Source organism: Budorcas taxicolor, chromosome 3 (assembly GCF_023091745.1).
Source record: "Budorcas taxicolor isolate Tak-1 chromosome 3, Takin1.1, whole genome shotgun sequence".
NCBI classification, from domain to species: domain Eukaryota; kingdom Metazoa; phylum Chordata; class Mammalia; order Artiodactyla; family Bovidae; genus Budorcas; species Budorcas taxicolor.
In genome coordinates this window covers 112,213,780-112,240,122 of record NC_068912.1, presented here as the reverse complement: position 1 = coordinate 112,240,122, position 26,343 = coordinate 112,213,780, and the positions used below count along the sequence as shown (strand labels likewise).

Genomic DNA, 26,343 nt, shown 5'->3' with positions numbered 1-26,343 from the left:
CCCTGGTGGGCTATGATTCATAGGGTCACAAAGAGTGGGACACAACTGAAGTGACTTGGCAGCAGCAGCAGGTGAGTATATCGGAAGTGGTTTGCACCTGGCTGCAAATGTAACTACAGCCATGAAATTAGAAGATGCAAGCGCTCCTTGGAAGGAAAGCTATGACAAACCTAGACCATGTATTGAAAAGCAGAGATGTTACTTTGCCAACAAAGGTCCTCAGAGTCGAAGCTATGGTTTTTCCAACAGTCATGTACGGATGTGAGAGCTGGACCATAAAGAAGCCTGAACACCAAAGAATTGATGCTTTCGAATTGGGTTGCTGGAGATGTCTGAGAGTCCCTTGGACTGCGAGATCAAACCAGTGAGTCCTAAAGGAAATCAACCCTGAAAATTCATTGGAAGGACTGAGGCTGAAGCTGAAGCACCCATACTTTGGCCACCTGAGGCGAAGAGTTAAGTCTTTGGAAAAGACCCTGATGCTAGGAAAGATTGAGGGCAGCAGGAGAAGGGGGTGAAAGAGGATGAAATGATTAGGTAGCATCATCAACTCAATGGACATGTGTCTGAGCAAACTCCAGAAGACAGTGAAGGACAGGGAAGCCTGGTGTGCTGCAGTCCATGGGGTGGCAAAGAGTTGGACAGGACTTAGCAAACAACATAGCACCTGGTAGGCCCTCAACAAGTATTATTCCTTTCTCTTCCCATCTAACCCAATGAATCTGCATAGCTTATCTACTTTCATCTGGAGCCCCAACTGCCCGGGCTCTGGGACTGTCAGGAAGCCCCTGAAGCTTCCTGGGAAGCAGGTGTTTGTTGCCTGACATTCACAGCACCCTCACTGTTCCTGATGCCTCTTGCTCACCACCTAGTTCCTGAGAGTTGGTTTTCATTACACGTGGGCCTTGGTATAGTTTGCCACTTCATTCCTGCCCCTGGCTTGCTGCACAAGAGCTAGAGGCCATTTCTGCCCCAGCATGGCTCTCTCCTCTGTCCCACATGCCCAACTCCTCGATAAGGAGGGAAAGGGGGCCAACAGCTTCAGATGGACCCCTCCGCCAAGGCCTTTTTCCAGGGCACCAGGGAGTGTCCAGGAGGTAGAGGGACATGGCGCTGGCTCCTGGGAGGGCTTCTGAAGTATTAGGGGAGGTGAGCAGATGCATTGAAAAGTCAAACACAAGTATAAATGAAAATAAATAAACATTCCAGAGAAACACAGTCATCTGTGCTGGCAAGCACTGTGGCTGATTCAGGCATCTTCGACTTCTGCCATCCCATCAGAAGAGGTCTCATTAAGGGCAGGGGCATGTCATGTCCCTCAGTCTGGGGCACGCCCCGAGGTGGAGAGTTAGGGCTGCTCCATCACACGGGGCTCCCAAGGACAGGGTCATTCTGCAGAATGGGGTCCTCTGGGGTCAGGGCTGTCCCTTCTACCTCCAGTTTAGGGGACCCTGAGGTCAGGGGCTGCTGTGTTGCCCGCCACACCATGAATTAGAGCCCAGAGCTGTTTATCTCCTTCTCAGGGGGGCATGTTCCTGGTAAGTCATCCAATTTACACCTCCAGTGCATATGGCAACCGGGAGCATCTCCCGAGTGGGCATTCCCATGATACCTCCAGCCTGAGGCTCTGTTGTGGGCCTGGCGGTAATTAGAGGTGATTATAATTGCTATGCAGTATTAATACATACAAAACAGAAGACAAATGGAATAATGAAAATATTGTGAGGTGCCATGAACAAACAGTAATTGGAATAATAAGTTACAGAATGAGTTTATGGAACGAGATCGATGAGGTGAGAGCTAAGGGCGTGAGCACATCTGTGGTCCTGGATAATCCCATTCAGGAAAAACTCCCCTCAGAACCACTGAGCTGAAGACATTTTTCCAGAGAAGAAAAGAGCTGCTAGCAGCCAGGTTGAAACTGAACCTACACAGTGGGAGCTACATGTGTGTCTGCACGTATGCACAGGTTAGGGTGGCCAGATGCTCTACGGCAGGGGTCCCCAGCCTCCAGGATCTAAGGCCTGATGGGCTGAGGTGGAGCTGATGTAATAATAATAAAGTGAACAACGAATGTAATGCATTAAAATCATCCCGAAACCATCTCCTGCACGTCGGTCAGTGGAGAAACTGTCTTCCGCAAAACCGGTCCCTGGTGCCAAAAAGGTTGCAGACTGCTGCTCTGGGGGGGGATGATTACAGGAGAAAGAATTAAATTTGAGATCACTTAATTGATCAAAAATGGGATTCTTTATCTATTTGTCTTAATGCTTCCCCTCTGAGATCATGCAAGGGTGTTGGTTGTTGGTCATCGATAAATAAGGATTAAAATGTTATTGGCCAAAGGATGATAATCATATGGCACCCTCCTGCTTGATGTAAACCACGCCTTCTAATCTGGAGTAAAATCTGTGAGCTGGGTATTGCTATCTCTGCTTTATAAATACAGAGAAGCTGGGGCCGATGGGATTGGGTGGCCTGCCCAAGATCCAGTGGCTGGTAAATGGCAGAGCAGAGAACTGACTTTGGGCCCATGTGATCGGCTGGCCCGAGCCCAGCCCATCTTGCCATCCTGTTTATGACGGTCCCCTCCAGAGCCCCCAGGGCTCTGTGGCATTGTCCCAGGCAAGGCTGACCTCATGGACCCTCAAGATGCCAACCACTGCTTCAGTCAGTGCAGTGCTGTCTCGATCTGTTTGGTATTTTGGGTTTTCTTTAATGTTGAACATGCGTTCCTAGCGGCTAACAGTGAGCATGGTAAGTACTCCACTGAGCCAGCCTGTGTCCATCTACCTCATGGTGTGAGTATCGAGCAAGCAGCGCATGAACCTTATACACGTGGGGCAGCCAGCAACTGCCCCAGCTCCCTGGAGTATCACCCCACTTCTCTGCACCCTCTGGGCCTGGGGCTCTGAAGAGTCTTCTCCGGCTCCTTGGCAAGGAGGCTGGCAGGGCCTGGGGTCATAGGGCTCCTGGTCTCAGCTCCCTCAGCTACCTCTTCCACCTCATTATGTACTGTTTTTCCCACCGCTCACTCCAGACTGGCCTGCAAGCCGTTCCTGAAGCAGTGAGCACCTCGTGGCTCAGGGCCTTGGCACTTGGCCCCCTCGCCTCCCATGAATGCCTTGGGATCCCCTTGGATGCCTTCAGATCCCTACTATATATTGTTAACCCATCAGAGAAGCCTTTCCTGATCACTTTTTATAAACACTTCCCACACTTTCTAAGCTGACTTACTCTTTCTCTCTAACCCTCAACACTGCCTGCCACTACACATCCACGTGCTGGTAGCCCATCTCCCTCCACCAGAATGTGAGAGCAGGGGTGGAAAGGCTTCCTCCGTGATGTTCAGTTTTATATTCCCAGCATCTAGAAGCATGTCTGACCTGCAATGGGTGCTCTAGAAATGAACTTAACTCTTGCTTCCCTCTGCCCTCTGCCCTCTGCCCTCCCCAGTTGAATGGATGGAGCCTTTCTGGAAAGTCTCAAAAGCTAGCACACTCACTGAACTAGTAAAATCAGCCCTCTCTTCCACCATATGGGGACTCTTCATGGGCAAAGGCCATACCTCCTTCCCACAGGTCCACCCACGCCCCACCCAGATTTCCCTGCAAGAGGCATCCAGAGGCCGTGGGGACGTGCGTTAAGGGTGGGAGTTGACGGTACGGAAGTTGATTTCATCCGAGTGCCTCCTGTGGACCCACTTTGCAAAGGTCAGCTGAAGCTACCAAACAGCCCATGAAGCAGGTGTTGGCTGCCAGCCCTCCTGTACAGATAACGAGGCTGGAGCGGAAGGACGGTAGGCCACCCACCCGAGGTCCCACTGCAGGTCACCGTGTGCTAAGATACTTCTCAAGCCCAGTCCCATTGGCCTCTTGGCCCATGTGTGTTCCACTACCTCACAGCAATTGACTAAAGTTCGGCCAACCCCCTTAGTGAAGCAAAATGAAAGCACGTGACCACCTACCAACACACCTTGGCAGAGGCGAACTCCACAGGCGCCGTCTGCCCCCCAGGCACGTGATGCGGGCCGTGCCCTCCAGGCGGTACCCGGGGAAGCAGGAGAAGGTCAAGGTGTCGCCTACGCCAAACTGCAAGCCCTTCCGAATGCTGTAGGCTGGGACCTCAGGCTCCTCGCAGGGTTCCAGGTCATACTCTGGAAGGGAGGCAAGAGAGCCGGGGTCAGAGACAGAGGAGGGGCACACAGACAAAGACGCCAGGGAGAAGAGGGCGAGAGAGGAGGACAGAGGCACAGGATATGCAGGGATCCACGAAAGGCAAGGAGAGGAGAGAGAACTTGAGAGGACAGAGGCAGGTGAGAACAGGCAGGTTGTGCTCCGGGCGGTCTGAGCGCTTCCCAGCCCGGAGGAGTGGGAGAGGGCACCATGTTTCTGGAGGCTGGCTTCCCAGGGGGATTTATGAGGCTGACCTGTCCCTCCTCTAACCTTCATCTCCACATGAAGCCCAGCTTCAGGCCTGCAGACCCTCCTGCCCCTTTCTCCCTGGATACTGAGCCAATTCAATTCAATTCAGCCTGGTTCTAGAGGGGTCAGAATGGAAGACCCAGCCTAGGGCAATTTACATTTGGAAAAAGAACCTAAGAGCTGAATTTGGTTAAAGCTGTGCCTCAGGAGCACTGACACTTGAGGCAGATGGCAAGTGTGACGGAGTGGCATTGCTGGACCAGGGACCGGCCTCTAGTGACTTTACGTCTCTAGCGATGACACAGAAGTACTTCTCCCCTTGTCCTCATGGGCAATGCCCTTCTGGGACACTGTACCCCAGGGCTCCGCGTGGTTGGGAAAAACAGATGGGATAAGGCAGATGGGGGTGCCTCAGAGGTAACGAACCCTTCTGCCAATGCAGGGGCCACAGGAGATGTGGGTTCTATCCCTGGATGGGGAAGATCCCCTGGAGGAGGAAATGGCAACCCACTCCAGCATTCTTGCTTGGAGAATCCTGTGGACAGAGGAGCCTTGCAGACTGCAGTCCTTAGGGTTGCAAAGAGTTGGACACGACTGAAGTGACTTAGCATGCACACAGGCACAAGGCGGGCTGGCTGGATATGTCCCATCAGCCAGCACATGGCAGAAGGCATCTGCTGGAGGGACGTTGCGGGGCTGAGCTGGGCCACATCCCATTTCCTAGAGGTCAGATATTTCTTGCACATCCCAGGAAAATCTACCAGCTACCTCTGCTCCTGGATGGGAAGGAGGGTGCTCTGGGAGCAAGTGAAACGAGCTGCAGAGGAGCAAAGGGTCCTCTTTCCTCCCTGAATGCAAACTGAAAAGCTTTCATTTCAGGATTCCTAAACACAGTGAAAATTATCCATCACTACTAAATTAGCGTTGGTGAAGCAGTCTCCGAATGAGACCAAAACACTCCAACGTGTTAATTTCCATCTCCCTTCTTTTTCTTTGTTTTTGGAAATTGCTGTAGTTGTGAAGTAGTGGAAGTGGAATTAAAGAAGGATCTGGACTTGCTAGGGCTGGAAGGGACTTTGGTAAATGGCAGCCCACTCCAGTATTCTTGCCTGGAGAATCCCATGGACGGAGGAGCTTGGTGGGCTACAGTCCACAGGTCGCAAAGAGTTGGACACGACTGAGCGACTTCACTTTCACTTTCACTTCACTAGTTCCATCAGTTGGGCCGGTCACATTCAGAGAGAACCCTGAACACCTTCACAGAAGGAGATCCCCCCACAGATCTGCTAATTCCTTCCAACCCACTATAAGCAATGTTCATCCTTGTATCTAAACAGACTACCTTCTGCCACAGCACTGAGGTTCCCCTCCTAGAGGCTGGGGAGCAGACCCATGCCACCTGTTGGCTGACAGTGGGGGTGGGGTGGAGGCACAGAGTGCCCTCTTGGCCTGAGGGACCCTCAAGTGCTGTACCTGAGAAGGTGATGTTGAAGCCTTCGTAGGACATAGAGAAATCGGAAATGAAGCGGACCTGGGCGGTGAAGTTGCCATAGAGACCGGCGCTGATGGGGGCCGGCAGCCGTGAGCCCGTCAGCTGGCGCAGGGGCTGGGTGAAGCTGCCGTTCTCCGTGATGAGGAGGTAGTCGTGGCCGCTCTCCAGGTGGAAGGTATGGAAAGTGAAGAACACACCTGCCGGGAGCCAGAGGGTCAGGGGGCAACGGTGAGAGGGGGCCCAGCTGCACGCGGGGGTCTGCCGAGCATTCCCCGTTTGTAAACATCTATCGGTGTGCAGAAGTCTAAGCAGCAACACGCAGAGGCCAAACTGACCGAAGGGCCCAGGTGAGCCGGACACCCTCTTGCCTACAGGCTCACTCAGGGAGGAGGACTCTGCTTCAGGCTTGTCCCAGTTTGAAAGGGAGATTTATGGTTAGGGCATTCATTCAGTCAACAGGTTTTCGTATATTGTTGGGTGTTTCCTGGGCTAGGATTCAGGGCTGGGTGGGTGCAATGGGATAGAACCACTGTGCAGAGTGACCAACGCTGTCATCAGTATAGGTCAGACTGCATTGGGGGACAGAAGGGAAAGAAGGAAAGGCAGGATGGCCTCACTAAAGAGTATTTGTTTGGGGTCTTAAAAGGAGGCAGGGGAAATAACCGGCTAAGAGGGGAGAGGGTGCCCCAGGCAGGGGCAGAGCTGCTGTGGAGTCCAGAGCTTGGTGAGCTGGGCCGTGCTGTTGGATGTACTCAGCTGGGAATATCCAGAAGAAGAGCTGGACATATAGGCTCTCTGGGGCCAGACTGAATATTTTTTGAGAGGTGTTGAGGGCCTATCCTATCCAGAGTGTACCAGATTTCAGATTAGCAAGATGTTGGTGGCTTGAAGGAGGAAGTGGAGTGAGGAGAGGCAGAGAGAAAGATGTCAGCCATGCACTGAGGGGGGTGGATGGGGTCGACCAAGCGGACAAGAGCAGGAAGGGACGTGGGACACGGGAGGCGAGGTGGACACGGATCAGAGGCAACAGAGGCAAAGGAGGAGCCAAGGGGTGACAGGGAGGGTCCTGACCTGAAGGACAGTGATGTCTTTCGTGAGCTGGGGCTGGACACATAGGAAGAGGAGCAAGTGGTGGCAGGGTAATGACTTTGGTTTTGAACACTCTGCACGGTCAGCATTCAAGAAGCACCAGCTAGCAGGAGGGAACTGGATGTACAGATTGGAGTTCAGGGTTAAGGTCAGACTACAGCAGTAGATCTGGGGGTCACTGGCAAACAGGTGCTAGCTGAACCCCCAAACATTAAGAGGAAGGGAGGTGGGCAGGGCAGTCATCAGAGAAGGGTAGATTGGAAGCCTGGGGGGAGGTGGCATCACACAGAAGACGAGAGGAAGAGGAGCGGTCGAGAGGGGCCAGGCAGCCATCTGAAAGGGAGAAGGGGGAGGGGCCATCCACTGAGGGGGAGGGGCTGAGAGCACCCACTAATGAGAGTAAATTTCAGCCCTCAGTATGTGTGTGTCACTGTTCTGAGTTGCTCTGTAGTTGGCCCCTATCAATGGGAAGGGAAGATACAACAACATTTCATCCTGCTACTAACCCTGCAACCTGGGTACGATTCTTCTCATCTCCATGTTATACCCGAGGAAACCGAGGCACAAAGCAATGAAATCATTTGTCCAAGGTCACCCAACCTGTAAGTGGGAAAGCTGGGTTCTGAACTGAGGCAATCTGGTGGCAGAGGCTGTGCAATAAACCACCCCAGGATGCAGCTTCTCCTGCGATGAAAAGAGAGTCGAAGGTGGGTGGGTGGCGGGGCAGGTGGTGGGGGGGGCCAGGAGGTGAGCAAGGTAATAGAGCAGCAAGGTCTTAGCACCTAGAGCAACGCTTCAACTTGTCCAGACGGCAGCTGAGTTTGGGTGGACAGATGTACAATGCATGTCCGCCCACGAGCGAGTGTGCCTACGGGAATACACCCCATGGATGTGCCAGGGCAGGAACGTGGGGAGGCAAGGAATGCTGAGCCCACGTGCTGTTCAAAGTCCATGGACCTCGGCAGCCTGGGCATCGCCTGGGAGCTTGTCAGGAATGCAGAATCTCGGTCTCCACCTCAGACGTCCTGAATCAGCATTCGCATGCTAACAAGATCCTCCAAGAGATGTGGCTGCTGCTGCTGCTAAATCGCTTCAGTCATGTCTGACTCTGTGTGACCCCATAGATGGCAGCCCGCCAGGCTCCCCTGTCCCTGGGATTCTCCAGGCAAGAACACTGGAGTGGGTTGCCATTTCCTTCTCCAATGCATGAAAGTGAAAACGGAAAGTGAAGTCGCTCAGTCGGGTCCGACTCTTAGCGACCCCATGGACTGCAGCCCACCAGGCTCCTCCATCCATGGGATTTTCCAGGCAAGAGTACTGGAGTGAGAGATGTGGAGGTACATACAAGTGTGAGGACTACGTCTCTAGATAATCACTGACATGTTCAGGATAAACGGTGGTTAGATGCAAGGTCTTCATGCTAAAGCATTTTAGCTGTTTTTGCTACTTTGCCTCTCCGTTGATAGAAACTGGCGATACAGAGGACTGGGGCTTCTACGGGCGGGGGTTGGGGGAACAGAACAGCAGCTGACATGCATCCATGTATCTATTTACTCAGAGAAATAGAGCCTGGGCTTCCCTGGTGGTCCAGGGGTCAAGAATCTGCCTTGTAAGGCAAGGGAGGATAATCTGATTCCTGGTCCAGGAAGATCCCACACGCCGCACAGCACCTGAGCCCGTGTGCCACAACTACTGAACCAATGCTCCAGATCCCGAGGGCTGCAACTACTGAGCCCACGTCCTACAACTACTGAAGTGTGCTCACCTAGAGCCGGGCTCCACAGCAAGAGAAGCCGCTGCAATGAGAAGCCCACAGACTGTAATGAAGAGTAGCCCCCGCTTGCCACAACTAGAGAAAGTCTGCATGCGGCAATGAAGACCCATTACGACCAATAAATAAATCAATCTTAAAGAAAGAGAGAGATCTCGAGTGCCTGGTAAGTGCCAGATCTGTGCTAGGTACTGAGAAAGATCTCCCAGCCTGGTGGAGGAGACAGACACACCAGTAGTGAGATCCAGAGGGGGGGGCACAGAGGGAGAGCGGGTGACTGTGCCCCCGGGGTTGGGAAGGTGTCACAGCAGTCACAATCTGTGACATGAGGGGTGTAAGCACGCGTGGAGTCCCACAGGCACGTGTGCCTGCAGGAATCCCATACTCCTGACACGTAAACACATGTGCATACGAGAAGACCATTTTCCTTCTGCAGAGCTTGGCAAGAGGCTTGCTGGAACAGAGGGCTGTGTGGAGGCCGGGTCAGACACAGTAACAGGAGGAAACAGAGCTGAATTAAGCACTGTGCTTTCTGTTTTTCGAGCGTGCAAATACAACACCCCCAAAGGAGGAAACACTTGGCAGGCATCCTAAGGATGAGTAAACAGCGGAGATGAAACCTCTGGCTTTCCCAGCTGTGTTGACCGCTCGGGGCTCCTTCGGCCATTGTGTGAAAATGAAGACATTGTCACAGAAATAGAGAGGCAGTGTTGGAGTCTGACTCCAGATTTGGTGTGACAGACGCAGACTCAAACGAGGACTCCACTGGAGTGAAGCGTGCAGAATCGTGTGAAGGACGGCCTCTCACTGGAGCCGAGAGAACAGAGTGCTGGGAGAGGAGCGGGTCTGGAGGAAGGCGGCCCCAGACCCAAAGCTCGTCTACTGGTGGAAAGGTCTGGGCTGCAAAAATATGTGCCGATTAATGTAGTCTGATGTTTTAAAAAGCAGTCTAATTTGAAAGTGTGAGATAATTATAATTTTCCAATTTGAAGATATGTGTATATATACATACACAGGAAGTCTCAGTACTTTTTAGTATATTCTGTACTTTTCCTTTGGAGAAGGAAATGGCAACCCACTCCAGTATTCTTGCTCGGAGAATCCCATGGACGGAGGAGCCTGGTAGGCTACAGTCCACGGGGTCGCAAAGAGTCGGACACGACTGAGCGACTTCACTTTTAGACCTCATTTATAAGATTTGTCATCCTAATTAATTTATCAATAATAATAAAAAAGCAGAGACATCACTTTGCCGACAAAGGGTGCAGACAAAGCTATGGTTTTCCCACTAATCGTGTATAGATGTGAGAGTTGGACCATAAAGAAAGCTGAATACCAAAGAATTGATGCTTTCAAACTGTGGCACTGGAGAAGACTCTTGAGAGTCCCTTGGAGAGCAAGGACATCAAATCACTTGATCCTAAAGGAAATCAACCCTGAATATTCATTGGAAGGACTGATGCTGAAGCTGAAGCTCCAATACCTTGGCCACCTGATGCAAACAGCCGACTCACTGGAAAAGACCCTGTTGCTGGGAAAGATTCAGGGCAGGAGGAGAAGGGGCGACAGAGGATGAGATGGTTGGATGGCATCACCAACTCAATGGACATTGGCTTGAGCAACTCTGGGAGATGGTGAAGGACAGCAAAGCCTGGTATGCTGCAGTCCAAGGAGTCATGAAGAGCCAGACATGATTTAGTGACTGAACAACAATGAAGATTTGAAAAAAGAAGGGTCTGGGCCAACATCGCTCTGTACCTGCAGTTCAGTTCAGTCGCTCAGTACCTTTAGGTGACATTCAGTCCCTGGAGAGAGGAGCCCTCGGGGCAGCACGTGCAAAGCCCGCAGCACAGTGCCCAGCACACAGGAGGCATCCTCTGTGCTCAGTTCATCTGACTTCCAGATAGTCTCGTGGGCTAAAAGCTGTCAGTCCCGGGGTCTTAGCGAGGACATGTTATCTGGACTCCGGAACTGGCTCTTCCCTTGGGCTGGGCATGTGGCAAGTTGAACAATCCTGACTTTCACAGAGTTTTGAGTTCCCCAGTTGTACTTTTACTGGTGGGGAGCAATCAAGTGTCAGCAGCCTCACAGTTCTGTTAACTGGAGATACTGTTACAAGCAGAGCCTGAGGGGTGCCTGCCCTCTGGGAAGGGTCTGAGTTCAGTTTGCTTCAATTCATAGAGCTATTTCTTGAGTTTCTTCTGCGCCAGCATCAAGCCAGCAGTGGGGAAAACAAGGCAGACGTGTCTCTGGAAGAGCTGTGTCAGTCCGGGAGATGGATGATGGAGATGCGAGTTCCCTACAGGCGGAGTGAAGACTGACGTTGGAAAGGGAAGGATCACGTGGTGGCCCGTGGGAGGGAGCACCCCCCCAGACCCAGGGCTGAGGGCAGGGGGTCTGGAAGGCTCCTGAGAAGGATGCAGGAGCTGGCCATACGAGGGGAATGCTGGAGATGGTGCGGGGAGAGGAAGTGTTACAGAAGAAAAGTGCCCCATTATGCCAAGCTCTAGAATGGCATCCCCCAACCTTTTTGGCACCAGGAACTGGTTTTGTGGTAGACAATTTTCCCACAGACCAGTGTAGGGATAGTTTGAGGCTGTTTCCAGTGCATTACATTTATTGTACATTTTATTTCTATTATTATTTTATCAGCTTCACCTCAGAGCATCAGGCATTAGATCCTGGAGCTTGGGGACCCCTGCTCTAGAGGGCAATGAAAGCCTAGGTACTGAAGGAAGTTCCATGTAGCTAGATCTTAACTTTTTAGAGGGCTTACAAGGAGGCTGAGAAAGGTACAACCAGGGCCATAAGGGGCACACTAGCTATTTCACCATTTGGGGCTCAATGCTAAGGGCTTGGTGATGCTTTCCATGGTTCTAAGGAAGAAGTGACCTGGTTATATGCTAGCGACCTCCTGATGATCCCAGCTAATTCCTGTTCACCCTTGGAGACAGGCCTAAGTCTCCACTCCAGGACTCCTGCCTAACCCCTGGGCGAGCCTTGACGCTTTCCTACCTTTGCCTGCTCTGTGCCAGCTTTGGGCATGATCTATTGAGAGGTCTCTCAGGCTGGATCTCTGCCTCTAAACCACAAGGCGGGCAATGCCACAGGGCTTGCTCCACTGTGTCTGTCTAGGACCCACAGTGAGCGCATTCGTTAAAAATTTGTTGAACTGTGTTGACTTCTAAGCAAAAACACACACAGAGGCATGGATGGACCTAGAGTCTGTCACACAGAGTGAAGTAAGTCAGAAAAAGAAAAACAATTATTGTGAATTAATGCATATGTGTGGTATCTAGAAAACCAGTACTGATGGACCTATTTCCAGGGCAGGACTAGAGATGCAGACGTGGAGGATGGGCGTGCGGCCACAGAGAGGGACGGGGAGGGTGGGACAGACTGGGAGCTTAGGATCGACACATATACACCACCACGTGCAAAACAGAGAGCTAGTGGGAAGCCGCTGCACAGCGCAGGGAGCTCAGCTCAGCGCTCTGTGATGGACTAGAGGGTGGGTCGGGGAGTGCTAGGGAGATCTAAGAGGGGAGGAATGTATGTGCACATATAATTGATTCACTTCATTGTACAGCAGAAACTAACACACAGTGTAAAGCAATTATATTCCAATAAAAATAATTGTTTCAAAAAAGAAAGGCAGAGAGGAACATATACCCCTATAACTAGAGACATCAGACGCAGAGAGAATCAGGACTACAGGGGGTCGCTCCTCTAGGGATCACGGGGGGACTGCCATTCTCTCTCTCTTGATGCCCCAGAGTAGCTTCTGGCTCTGACAGTGGTCAGCTCTGACCCAGGCGTGGTGGAGACAGCTCTGCAGGATGAACAAGGACACTGCCTTCACCATCCCTCTTCTCCTTGGGAACAACACCCTGGAGAGAACGGGCCAGCCCCATCTCGCCCTGACTGCTGGGGGGTCCTGTCTTGGCCAAGAAACCCCAGGCCATCTTAATCCTGGCTACATTAGGCCTACTGAAAAATGAAGTTGCTCAGTTGTGTCTGACTGTTTGCGACCCCATGGACTGTAGCCTGCTAGGCTCCTCCATCCATGGGATTTTCTAGGCAAGAATACTGGAGTGGTTTGCCATTTTCTTCTCCAGGGAATCTTCCTGACCCAGGGATTGAACCCAAGTCTCCCACACTGCAGGCAGACTTTACTGTCAGCAAAGTGAAAGTTGCTCAGTCATGTCAGATTCTTTGCGACCCCAAGCACTATACAGTCCATGGAATTTTCCAGGCCAGAATACTGGAGTGGGTAGCCTTTCCCTTCTCCAGGGGGATCTTCTCGACCCAGGAATCAAACTGGGATCTCCTGCATTGCAGGTGGATTCTTTACCAACTGAGGTAAGGCAGCAAATTGGTTAAATAGATCCGGTGGGATTATATGTGACTTTTCTTTTAAAGATTTTTCTTTTTGACTTGGACCATTTTTCTAGCATTCACTTAATTTGCTATAATGTTGCTTCTGTTCTATGCTTTGGTCTTTTTGGCCACCAGGCATGTGGAATCTTAGCTCCCTTACCAGGGATTGAACTCATGCCCCCTGCATTGGAAGGCAAAATCTTAACCATTAGACCACCTAGGAAGTCCTCCCCCTTTTTTAAAGATTTTTTTTTTTTTTTGATGTGGACCACTTTTATACTTAGTGACTATTTTTAAAAAATTTTCTTTTTAAATACCAATAGTATAGTTTACATGGGATATATACTTATTGTTCAAAATTAGTAAAAGGTCAAAAGATGAAAATAAGAGTCAACTAGTATTAACCTTTGGGGGTATAGCTTTTCAGGCTATTTTTTCTCGGTACATATCTTTGGTAATTTTTTAAAACTAAATATATTATTTTGGCAAACTTCTTTATTTAGTCAATAATGTATTACAGCCACTTGTAAAAATTTTTAAATATTCTTTCACACCATTCCTTTAGCTGCATGATAAGTTTTCATTATTTGGCTATACCATACACTGACTTAATGTGTCCTTACTGATGAACATCTGAGTAGTTACTAGTTTTCCTTTTTCTTTTTTTTAAATGAATAAAGTATTTTAGGGGATATCTTGGAGAAGGCAATGGCAACCCACTCCAGTAATCTTGCCTGGAAAATCCCATGGATGGAGGAGCCTGGTAGGCTGTGGTCCATAGGGTCACGAAGAGTCTGACAGGACTGAGCGACTTCACTTTCACTTTTCACTTTCATGCATTGAAGAAGGAAATGGCAACCCACTCCAGTGTTCTTGCCTGGAGAATCCCAGGGACGCGGGAGCCTGGTGGGTTGCTGTCTATGGGGTCGCACAGAGTCAGACACGACTGCAGCGACTTAGCAGCAGCAGCAGCAGGGACATCTTTGTAGCTAAATCTTGATATAAAGTTTATTTATTTTCTTGAGATAAATTCCAAGAAGTAGAACTGCTGGGTTCAGAGCACATACATTCTTAAGGCTTTTGATTCACTGCTTAATCATCCTCTGGGAAGTTTGAATAGTTTCACACAACATCGGCATCAAAGAATAGCATGTCTGTCTCCACATGGTCCCCACACTGTTATGATATTCTCTGCTGACTTGAAAAGAGACATGGCATTTTGTTACTGGGTGAAGATGCACTTTTAAAATTGTTAGTGGGGTTGAGGTCTTTTCATTTGTATTTCTTCTGTTATGAAGTGCTAGTTGATACCTTTGCTATATCAATAACCTCAGATAGGCAGGTGACACTACCCTTATGGCAGAAAGCAAAGAGGGACTAAAGAGCCTCTTGATGAAGGTGAAAGAGGAGAGTGAAAAAGCTGGCTTAAAACTCAACATTCCAAAAACGAAGGCATCCAGTCCCATCACTTCATGGCAAATAGATGGGGAAACAATGGAAACAGTGACAGACTTTATTTTCTTGGGCTCCAAAATTGCTGTGTATGGTAACTGCAGCCATGAAATTACAAGATGCGTGCTCCTTGGAAGAAAGGCTATGACAAACCTGGACAGCATATTAAAAAGCAGAGACATCACTTTGCCAACAAAGGTCCATATAGTTAAACTTATGGTTTTTCCAGTAGTCATGTATGGAAGTGAGAGTTGGGCCATAAAGAAGGCTGAGAGCCAAAGAATTGATACTTTTGAACTGCGGTGTTGGAGAAGACTCTTGAGAGTCCCTTGAACAGCAAAGAGATGAAACTAATCAATCCTAAAGGAAATCAACCATGATTATTCATTGGAAGGACTGATGCTTAAGCTGAAGCTCTAATACTTTGGCCACCTGATGCGAAGAGCTGACTCATTTGAAAAGACTCTGATGTTGGGAAAGATTGAGGGCAGGAGAAGAAAGGGACGACAGAGGATGAGATGGTTGGATGGCATCACCAACTCAACGGACATGAGCTTGAGTAAACTCTGGGAGATGGCGAAGGACAGGGAAGCCTGGCATGCTGCAGTCCATGGCGTCACGAAGAGTTGGACACGACTGAGCAACTGAACAATAACAACAACCCAGACCTGTAGATCAGGTGCATTTTTTTCTTAAAAATTTTAAGAGCTCTTTTTATATCAGGCTAGCAGAGCAGGCAATGGCACCCCACGCCAGTACTCTTGCCTGGAAAATCCCATGGACGGAGAAGCCTGGTAGGCTGCAGTCCATGGGGTCGCTAAGAGTCGGACCCAACTGAGCGACTTCACTTTCACTTTTCACTCTCATGCATTGGAGAAGGAAATGGCAACCCACTCCAGTGTTCTTGCCTGGAGAATCCCAGGGACAGGGGAGCCTGTGGGCTGCCGTCTATGGGGTCGCACAGAGTCGGACATGACTGCAGCGACTTAGCAGCAGCAGTAGCAGTGGTCCTTAGATGATTATATAGATTACAAATATTTTTGTTTATTAACTATTTAAATATTTTATATGAATGTTTTAAATATTTATACACTTATCTTTTTTTAAAAAAACCCTAAATCCATTTAAAGTGTTATTTAATCAAACATAACAGTCTGTGCCTTTAAGGAGTCTACTCTTGCTCCTGTTCTTCAAGTACGTCCCACCTGAGGTTAGACTTTCATATCCTTCTGTTACTAGAATTTGTGGTTAAATGTGTGAAGTATGATTTGGTTTTTTCTTGTTTCCAAATGGTTAAGCCCGCGGTTTCAAAACCATTTATTAAAAAATCCATCCTCTCTTTAATGGATTGGAAATGACACATTAATCATACACTAAAAACTGTCTCTCTCTCGCACACACACATTCACACATGCACACACTTGCTCTCTCACACACACATGCACAAACACAGGGGAATCTATTTCTGGATCTTTATTCTCCCCCACTGATTTGTGTGTCCGTTCCTATATTTATACTGCATCATTAAAAGTATTTGAGCCCATAATAACATTTTAATATCTGGAACAGTTCCTCTTCCTTTTAAGTTTTTTCTTGACTTTTCTACATTTAATTCTTCTAGATCAGAGGTTCTTATTTAAGGGCACGTATCACAGTTAGCAGTGAAGTGTCCTGCCTGGTTTCCACCTCCAAAGTCGAAAATCTAAACCTCTAGGGTAGGGTCTAACGTTGGAGTAGTTGCCAAACTGCAGAGAACCTTGGCTCATGAACTTCAGAGGAAGCTTCTGAGGGTAGCAGTCATATCTGCCTGATTAGTGTATATGCCCAGTCCCAGCATCTACCACACAGGGGGCATTCAATCAATATTTGCTGAATAGAGACTGGAATAATGTGTCTCCCAGCCAAGGAACACTATGGACTGCTGGCAGTCACCAGATACTAGAAGATAAGCAGGGGACAGTTTCTCACTTAGAGGCTCCAGGAGGAACCAGCTCCTTGATTTTGGATTTCTGGACTTCTGAACTGTGCAAAGAATAAATTTCTGTTGTTTAAAGCCTGCCTCCCCCCAGCAAAACCAAAACAAAAAATATTTGCTGAATAAAAGAGTATATTAATTGATGTTTATTTATAGCCAGCATCTTACTTTGAACTTGGGCTCCCAAGGGTCATTTATGTCAGGGAAGGTGGAGCAAGAGGCCTGACTGGTGAAAGGCATACATAAAGACACTCATCTGAGGAACACTGTGAGTTCTGTGAGAGGAAGATGGCTCCAGACAGTATCTGAAGATTGGGTGTGAGGGGCAGGGAGCAGAAGCAGCCTACGTTCCGTCAGCACTCGGTATAAAGAACTCAGTCTCAGGTTAGCAGGAGGGGTCAGGTCGATGAGAAAACGAGAACAGGTAGCCCTCTGCTGAGTGGGCTGACCACCTCTCTACCACCGGGGGTGTTTGCGCAGAAGGTGTGCCGCCATCTTGTAATATAGAGAAGATTCCCTCATTAAGTAGGTTTTGAGAGCCGGTATTCTCTAAGATCTCTTGCAGAATGGAGATTTTTAGGTTTGAAAAATATTTGCTAGAGGATGAGTTCTGTGATTCGAAGAGATAGGAACGTTCTGAGAGTTTTCTGGTTGGTGAGAAAAATCCAGACTAAGCCCAGAGGTCACTGCAGAGGGGGAGCCTCGTGGAGGCCGTCGGATGTGGGGACCGTAGGGCCCTGGCCGCGTCACATCCCAGTGCCTGCCATGGGCCTAAACACTCACCCTTGCCATGTGATGTTTCAATAATCCAGGTGCAGTTCAAGTTGTTGGGGTAGAAGTCCGGGAACCCTGGTGACAAGATGGTCCCACTGGAGCCTTGAATGAAGCCACCACAGAGAGCTGGAGAGGAGGGAGAGAGGACCCTGAAAGACTGAGGTGGCCCCGGGAGCTTCCCCCAGAATCCCCCTAGGATCCTAGCCCCCCTCTTGTTCGAACCTCCCACTCCTCACTGACAGAGGGTCTTGGGAGTCTGTGCCTGGGTTTTCACGGCAGAAAAGTCTCCTCTACTTTAGCGCCCCCTCCTGGTGAGGCTCACCTTCACAGCTGGGCAGGGCCCGACTCCACTGGAAGTTGGGTTCACACTCCAGGGGCTCGCCGTCGCTCAGTGTGTAGCCCGAGTCGCAGCTGAAGGTCACCAGGGCACCCACGTAGAAGTCATTCCCATGACGTTGCCCGTTGACGGGGATCCCTGGATCCAGACAGTGGTCTGACTGCAGTGTGATAGCTGGAAAAGAGAGCCCACGGCTGGAACAGACAGTTCCCTGCAACCACAGGGGGACCCCAGTGACTCAAGGGAGGGAGAGAGAGTCCTAGCTGAGAGAAGGCTGGAGCTGTCATCTGCCCCCTCCACAAATGTGGCTGTCGGTACTGGGTGAGGGTATCTGAAGACCCATCTGTCAGGGACAACCAGTTGGCTGCAATGATTTGTTTGCTCATCATCCATTCAGTAAACATCAGCGGAGAGACACACATGGCTCGGACACCATGCTAAGGGTTACAGATAGGATCACGGGTAAGAAAACAACCCTCCTCCTGGTGCTCTCAGCCATAGCTTTCTGCAGTGGTCTGCAAAGAACTCAATCAACAGTCTCTTTCAGAATGGATATGTGTATATGTATGGCTGAGTCCCTTTGCTGTTCACCTGAGACTATCGCAACATTGTTAATCGGCTACATCCCCATGCAAAAGAAAAAAGTTTTAAAAAATAAAATAAAATTGACTTTGTCTGATATTAATGCGGATATATCAGCTTTATCTTGACCAAAAAAAAAGAAAAAAAGAAAAAATCTCTTTCAATTGAGGCACCAGCGATGAACGCAGGCGATGGGAGAGGGTGACGGAGAGTGAGATGACATCTCACTTCAACATCACCATCTGTCAAGCACTCTGTTCCCGGGGTGCCCAGCAGGCTGGCGCCCAGTCATCTGCACACAGAAGGGGACCTTTCATTCTTTCTGACATTGAGCTCTGAGAGATGCTGAGAGCAAGGAGGACCTCCTGAGGAGTGCAGCCTAACTGAGAACTGCCCTGGGGACATGGCAGAGCGGGTCCTCCTGCCGGAGCTCAGCCCTGAGTCCTCCCCGGCACCCAGCTGGCCCCATCACTGCCGCCCTGAGACTCACTCTCATAGCGGAGCTGGAAGCCGATGTCTGAGTGGCTCTTGTCGGTGGAGAAGAGGAGGTAGAGGTGGTTGCTGGTGCTGATGAGGAACTGGGGGACCTGGGTGCCGTGGTAAACCCCAATCAAGGGCGCCGAGTACGTCCTTCCATCTCGCACTTCCAGGGTGTCGTAGTTGACCTCGGTTTTAAATCTGCCGAAGACGGAGACGAAGACTTCTTCAGAAACCCAAGGCTCATTAATTTGCAAATGACAAGAGGCCCCGCTTGACCCAGGGCATCAGAACAACTGGGTTTTGGCAGGTTGGGGTCTCTTAATATAATCTGAACACTTTCACTGGAGATGCGGGAGAACCCTCCCTACTGTGTTGAACCTTCCTCCTTCTTCTCCTGTGGTTGGACGCAGCTCTCCCAATCTTCTCTGCAGCCTGGGCAGTGACCCATCTTCAGAGCTAGAGGCACAGTGCCTTGGCTCAAGGGAGTCAGAATGTTCCAGGCCAGGGGTCAGCCAGCTACAGCCCCAGGGCCAAATCTGGTCTAGAGTCTGTTTTTGTATGGCCTAAGGGCCAAGAATGGTTTTTGCATTTATAAAGGCTTTTTTTTTTAAATAGAGCAAAGACTATGCAACAGATATCTGCAAGTGTCCCATAAAATCTAAAATATTTCCTGTGTGGCCCTTCACAGTAAAGTTTGCAACTGCTCTTCTGGGCCATGGAAGCTTTGTCTAGAAGAAGTTTACATTCATACTTGGGGGCTGCTTTCCCCACCAGAGGGACACAACCAGGCTGGGAGTAGAAGTGGGCCACATGAGCAGGATTTGGGTCTGAGGTGAGGAAGATCACCTTTCCACACTGAAAATGTCAGGGTGATGGTCCTCAGATGCTAACAGTCCCGTAAACAGCACAAACCCCACTTCTGAACCAAGGCCAAGAGCAAAGCCAGTGCAGCCTGTCCCTGCCCAGAACATCTGCTCCAGTGCCCTCTGACCTTGTTGACCTTGCAGCATCAGTGCTGGTCCCCCACCCATCCCAGCATCCCGGCCACCCCACAGCAGAGCTATCACCCCTCACCCCCACCGCCCAGGCTGTGGTTACAGGCACCTGTCGAAGGTGATTTTGATGGGGTAGCCTGGCTGGGCTTCGATCACCCAGGCACAGCTCAGGGCATCCTTGTAGAAGCCAGGCCAGCCAGGAGACAGGATGGTGCCACTGGGTGAAGTCAGATGACCGCCGCAGGGAGCTGGGAAGAAGGGAGACAGGCAGTTTTCTTGGGGGAACAGTGAATAAAGAAAAGTCTCTCTATAAAATGTGTCTGCCAGCAAGTATTTTTTTTTTTTATTAATGGAGAATTACATAAACCATCTAAACTGTGAGTTCTGTCTTTTGGGACTTTTATGGAAATGTCCAGTTACATCACTTGGAATTTTATGAAGGGCTGGAGGGGAGGAATGAAAAGAATCCTTTAAACAAAGTCCTCTGCCATTCCAGAAGGGTTGAAGTACAGCTAATATTGGGTCATACTGGTTCTTTCTTTGTTCTTCACTCAATTATCAGGCCTCTGACAGGCATGAGCCTGGCTCCCGCCCTGCACACACAGCGCTGGCCCTGGACCGCGGTCGGAGCCCCAAGCTCAGCTCAGAGCCTCGCACAGTCCACTCCACTGTGAGTTCCCCAAGGGCGGGGGCCATGTTATTTGTCTTGAACAACTCGGAGTCCCCAGCCCCTAGCCTCCTGCTTGGAAGATGGGTGTAACACTGAGTAACCACTGCTTGAATGAATAAATGAGTGGATGGAAGCATGCTCCATCCAGGAGCATGTAAACCATGCAGGTAAACCACAGGCCCACAGGGTCCAGGCACACGTCACAGCTGGCTCTGAGCTTGCAAACCTGTCATCTCAGCCCCCAGTCTCTCTCCATCTGTCTTCCCACTCTCTCCCACCTTTCCCATCACTCCTGCCTTTTCCCGCAATCAGACCCTTGGCCCTGAGATGGTGATTAGAGCTAGTCCAGAGCTCCACCTTCAGGCCACATGGTTGGACTTCATGGTCCACCCTTTGGGTTAGGCAAGGTCACGTGACCGCCTTGACCAATCAATCGAGGGCAGAAATGACGTGTGTCATGTCCATGTGGGAACATGAAGAGCCAGCGTGGGATGTGCAGCTGGTGACTGTGAAAGTGAAGGTCTAGACGGAAGTGACCTTGAGGAGTAGAGCCCCATGACCCCATTACACATGTAGCCTGCGTAGCCTGTCTTTAAGCCACTGAGATTCTGGGTTTATCTGGTAGCACAGTCTAACATCAACCACCCTGATAAGACACCTCCCTCCCTGGGACCGATGATGAGGGTGTTGGTCACGACCAGCCCCAAAGCTGCTCCCACTGCCACCATCGCGGCCACGGACTGAGTGTTACACGCTGAGCTTCAGGCTATGTCCACTCTTCACAAACACAAACACTTTTCTCTATCTTACAGCTAAGAAAGCGGAGCCTTAAGGAGATTGAGTAACTAGGCTTTGCTAACTAACTAGGATTAGCAAGTAGCAGAGCTTGGATTCAGACCTAGGAAGACAGCATAAATCCAGAGACTTTACCCTAAACCGCCTCCTCGTTTTAAAAGAAACTCTGCTTCCTTAGGCTCCCCTTACCATGGTGCTACCAGCTGCCAAAATGTGCTGAACAAGACTGGAAAGGTAAGGGGATAAAGAGCTACACAACACTCCTATCTTTGCAAGTTTTTGCAGATTTCCCCAAGTAGTCAGACTCATAAACTAATAGCCAAATGTACCACACCTTTCCTCTCTCAGTTCTAGAACCCTTCGGAGAAATTTAAAATAACCATCAGGCATTCTTCATAGTAAATTACATTAGAAAGTTCACTTAACAAAGAAGATAAAGAAGAAGAAGAATTATGAGGTTAATAGTAGACAACTCATACTGCTGATTTAGGATACTAACTGCTTTTACATGTATTATCTTATTTAAATGTGCACACCATTCATGAAATCACCCCCATTTTACAGAGGAAAAACTGAGGCCAAGAGAGTAGGTCAAGAGCTAATAGAGTTAGAGCAGGAAAGTGAAAGTTGCTCAGGAGTCATGTCCGACTCTTCGCAACCTCATGGACTATAGTCTGCCAGGCTCCTTTGTCCATGGAATTCTCCAGGCCGAAATACTGAAGCGGGTAGCTGTTTCCTTCCCCAGGGGATCTTCCCAACCCAGGAATCGAACCCAGGTCTCCCACATGGCAGGCAGATTCTTTACCAACTGAGCCACCAGTTAACTTCAAATTTTCTGTCTCCAAATTCCCCTGCAGCACACAACAGCACAACAGCCACAGCCAACTGGTATGAGCTCCCTGGAATTGAGTTTACTATGTGTTGGGCTTAATGTGGATTATCCTCCTGACAACTGCAACACTAAAAGGTAGATAAAACCATTATTATCCTGATTTTATAGGCAGGGATTATTATCCCATTACCAGGCAGTTGAGGCTTGGAGAAAACAAGAAATTACACCGCACCTCTATCAAACGCTGAAAGAGCAAATTGCCCGTAGGTATTATTATTTCCTGGGTAACCCGTTTTCAAAACCCATCCATTCATGTCGCTGGAATGACTAGTGTTGTCCTCTGCTTTCCCAATGGACTTGTGAGACCCCTTGGAGGAGGGGAGGGGCCTGCCTCCTGCTATATGCCTGGGTCCCCAGGCAGGTAATGAGTCTCAGGAGAGAGCGGGGACTCCCTCTTGGCTTCCATTCATCACAGGCCCAGCCTCTTTGGTGGCTGGACTGTGACGTCCTCACTTGCTTTGCGGGAAGCCAGACATCACAGAGCCACTGTTGCCTGCCAGGGCCACTCTTGATTCAGTGGTACACATCAACAGAGCCCAACCTCCACTCGCCAGAGAGGGAAGCTCAAGCCTTTTCTTTGATGGTCACTATTTTGTTCTCTTTCTCTGCTATACTGTTTTATGACTTTGGCTAAGACCTCTCTTCTCTGCTTTAGGTGCTTGGCAAACAATCTCTCCATTCATTCAGTCCTTCATTCTCTCTAGTTCATCTTCATATCCCAAGGTGGCAGTTGCTAGGCAGGGGGAGGGAGGGGAGCATTCCTAAGTACAGTGTCTCTTTAACATTTCAGAAGATTTAAACCTCGCTCTTACCAAGAAGATACAAATCAAAACTACACTGAGAAATTATTTCTCATCCCTCAAGTAGGGAAAAGGCAAGGTCTGACAACACATGAAGTTGAGGAAAAGCAGGAATTCTAGTACTCTGCAGCTAGACACGCAAAAGAGCACAATCCCTAGGCAGGGAAATTTGGTAGCATCTAGCAGAATTCAGCCTTTTATTCTCTCACCTAGCAACTCGACTTCTAGAACTCTGTCTCAGAGATGTGTGTGTGTGTGTTGGTTTCTCAGTCAAGTCTGAATCTTTGCAACTCCACAGACTGTAGCCTGCCAGGCTCCTCCATCTACGGGATTTTCCAGGCAAGAATACTGGAGTGGATTGCCATTTCCTTCTCTAGGGGATCTTCCCGACTCAGGGATCAAACCTGGGTCTCCTACATTACAGGCAGACTCTTTACTGTCTGAGCCAACCATCCTAAAGATACACTGGCAAAAATATGAAAGGACATATATATGCACCAGGCTATGTAAGGCAGCACTATTTATAACAGCCAAAGAATGGAAACAAGCCCAAATGTTCAGTGATAGGGAGCTGACTGAATGAATTGGAGTAATCAACAAAAATGGACTATTTATGCAGTTATGAGACAAGAATGAGGAATATTATATGTAACATCATGGAGTAGTCCCCAGGATATTTTATTAAGTGAATAAAAGCAAGATACAGTGGTAAAAGCAAGGGTGCAGTATGATTCCATTGGCCTAAGACAAGGGTAGGAGACACACACACATTTACTCACCTTAATGGTCAATGAAAGTGCAAAACCCAAAGACAAAAGATGACCGACCTATGGATGGAGGGAGGGGGTTGGGGTAGAAAGGAAAGGGATTGAAGCTGGACTTTCTTAGAATATGCCTCCTTTCAGAGGTTTCGCTTTGGAACTATGTCAATATTTTACATCAGTAAAAGACGACATATGTGGAATCTGGACAAATGGTACCGATGAACTTGTTTGCAGGACAGAATAAAGATGCAGATGTAGAGAGCAGATTGTGGACGGGGGGTAGGAAGGGGAGGGGGTGATTTGTGAGCCAGAAACGGACATATATGCACTATCAGGCATAAACTAGTGGGAACCAGCAGTATAGCGCAGAGAGCTCAGCTTGGGGCTCTGCGGTGACCTAGGTGGGTGGGATGGGGGTTGGTAGGAGGAGGACTCAAGAAGGCGGGGATATAGATATGTATACATACAACTGATTCACTTCTTTGTACAGCAGGACCGAACGCAACATTGGCAAGCAACTATACCACAATAAAACGATTTAAATTTGATAAACAATTTCTCAAAACTTAACAGCAGTGTACAGTGAATGAACAGAATACTGCATCAGTTGGTAGCATAATTATACATACAGAAACTAAAGAGATTTTTAAAACACAGTAATTTGATAGTCTATCCCTAGTAGGATGTAGAGACAAGAAGAATTGGAAGGAAAAGCACGAAAACAATTTTCAATAATCATACAGCTGTCTGCGGCATTGGTATCACAATTCTGAGACTCGGGTGTATATTAGGGGATGGGAAGCTATATTGGTGTTGGGAACTTGGATTACCAGCAAGAATGAACGTAGACACAGCTATGATATCAAGGAAGTTCAATGAAAAAGAAAAACGCACTTACATTTGAAATGAAATGAACCCATGATGCATTTTAGCGTTTAAAAAATATTTCTTAGCTCTGTTTGTTGAAAAGGCTTAGAAACAAGGACCTACTCAATGGTAATAAGCACTGCCAGTGCCCAGATTCTAAATATCATTTCTCACTAAAAGGAACCAGGACTCCTTGGAGAAATAGCTGATTGTAGGTCAGGGACAGAAAATGTACAAGATGAGTTTGGGCCAATTTCAAAACGCTCCCTCTGGCCAACGGGACGATTTGAGTGTTGAGCAGAGTAACAACTGTAGTGGGTTTAAATGTACACAGTACGTTTAAATCCTTCGGATTGCAAAGATATTAACATTTTTTCAACTTAGGAAGATGCTAGAGTCAACCCATTAAGATTAAAAGTGGTAAATAAAGGAAAATAATTAAGTATTTCTCCTGTCTTTTTATCAACTATACCTCAGGGTAACCAAATAGTTGTTGGGGGCAAGTTTTCTGTAAGTGTTTCTGCATATAACAGAAGAGATAAAATGCTACTATTTTGTAATCTCTAGGCTATGATCGTTGATGTCTCCTATTAATAATATCACCCAAAGAGTAACAACTAGACATTCCATGCCTCTGATGGAGGCGCAGAGCCCTGCTTATAAAACATTTTGGCCAAAAACCAGAACCTGAATCTGATTAGGCTTCTAGATCTTACTGCCAACTAAAGGAAATGTAAGAGAGAGAGAGGATCATGTTAAACAGTCTCCTAGGGACATAATCACCAGAATTCAGACTGCAGGAGACTCCTCAGGGTAAACAACCTGCCTTCCTCAACAAAAATACCAGAAGGGAGTGGGGCTGCCCCCTACAGAGGACTCGAGGCGCATCAGCCAATGGTAACTCATAAACCTCACCAGGGTTCTGACTTAAAATGCTGTGAAAGAAAGTTTAGCTACAGAATCAAGGAAACTTGATTGTATTAAATAACTAGCTCCATAATGTTAAAGATAATAGTACTGAAGTTCTGTTTTAGTGTTCTTTTCATCTATTAGAGATACACACTAAAGTGTTGTTGATTACATATTATGCCTGGAATTTGCTTCACAATAATCCCAGAGGAGGGTAATGGTGGGAGATGCTGGTAACTCTGGGGTATGAATGAAATGAAATAGGCCATGAGTTTATAATTGCTGCAGCTGGGTTATGGGCACATGGGGTTCACTATATTACTCTCTGTGTTCGAAATTTTCCATTAAAAATGTTAGGCTGATGACTTCCCTGATTTCCCAATGGTAAGGAATCCTCTGTGCAATGAGGGGACACGGGTTTGATCCCTGGCTGGGGAACTAAGATCCCACATGTTACATAGCAGTGAAACCCAGGCACTGCAGCCACCAAGCCTGAGCACCACAAGCAGAGAGTCTGTGTGCCTCATTGAAAAGATCCTGTATGATGCAACCAAGATCCTGCGTGCTGTAACTAAGATTCAATGCAGCCAAATAAACAAATAAAATAAAACTTAAAAAGAAAGAAGATAGCCCTTCTTCCTTTTAACAAAATGTTAGGCTGAAAAGAAGGATATGCACACAGGCACACACACATGCACACAAGGAAAAGACAAAAAAAAAAAAAAAAAAGAAACGAGGAAAGGGTTCTGCCTTGAACAGGGAGAAGGATTCAGCAATAAGAGGGACCCAGTGCCTTATCCCAGTGCCCAGTACAGAGTAGGTGCTCAATACATTCTTGATGGAAGGAATAAAATACTGCATTAGGACCCTGCAAAGTCATAGGTTGAAATCTTAA

At 48.5% G+C, this 26,343-nt stretch overlaps 1 protein-coding gene across 1 annotated transcript in view; it reads right to left on the bottom strand.

Moving 5' to 3' along the window:
- The window catches only part of CSMD2 (CUB and Sushi multiple domains 2), a 678,376-nt gene that overhangs the window by 201,725 nt on the left and 450,308 nt on the right, over positions 1–26,343 (bottom strand). The window contains exons 16-21 of the mRNA XM_052636874.1: positions 19,861–19,999; positions 18,767–18,954; positions 17,680–17,868; positions 17,367–17,483; positions 5,898–6,113; positions 3,968–4,156 (exon numbers count right to left, since the gene is read on the bottom strand). Of these exons, the coding sequence (XP_052492834.1) occupies positions 3,968–4,156; positions 5,898–6,113; positions 17,367–17,483; positions 17,680–17,868; positions 18,767–18,954; positions 19,861–19,999 (1,038 nt within the window). The remainder of the gene's footprint in view (positions 1–3,967; positions 4,157–5,897; positions 6,114–17,366; positions 17,484–17,679; positions 17,869–18,766; positions 18,955–19,860; positions 20,000–26,343) is intronic.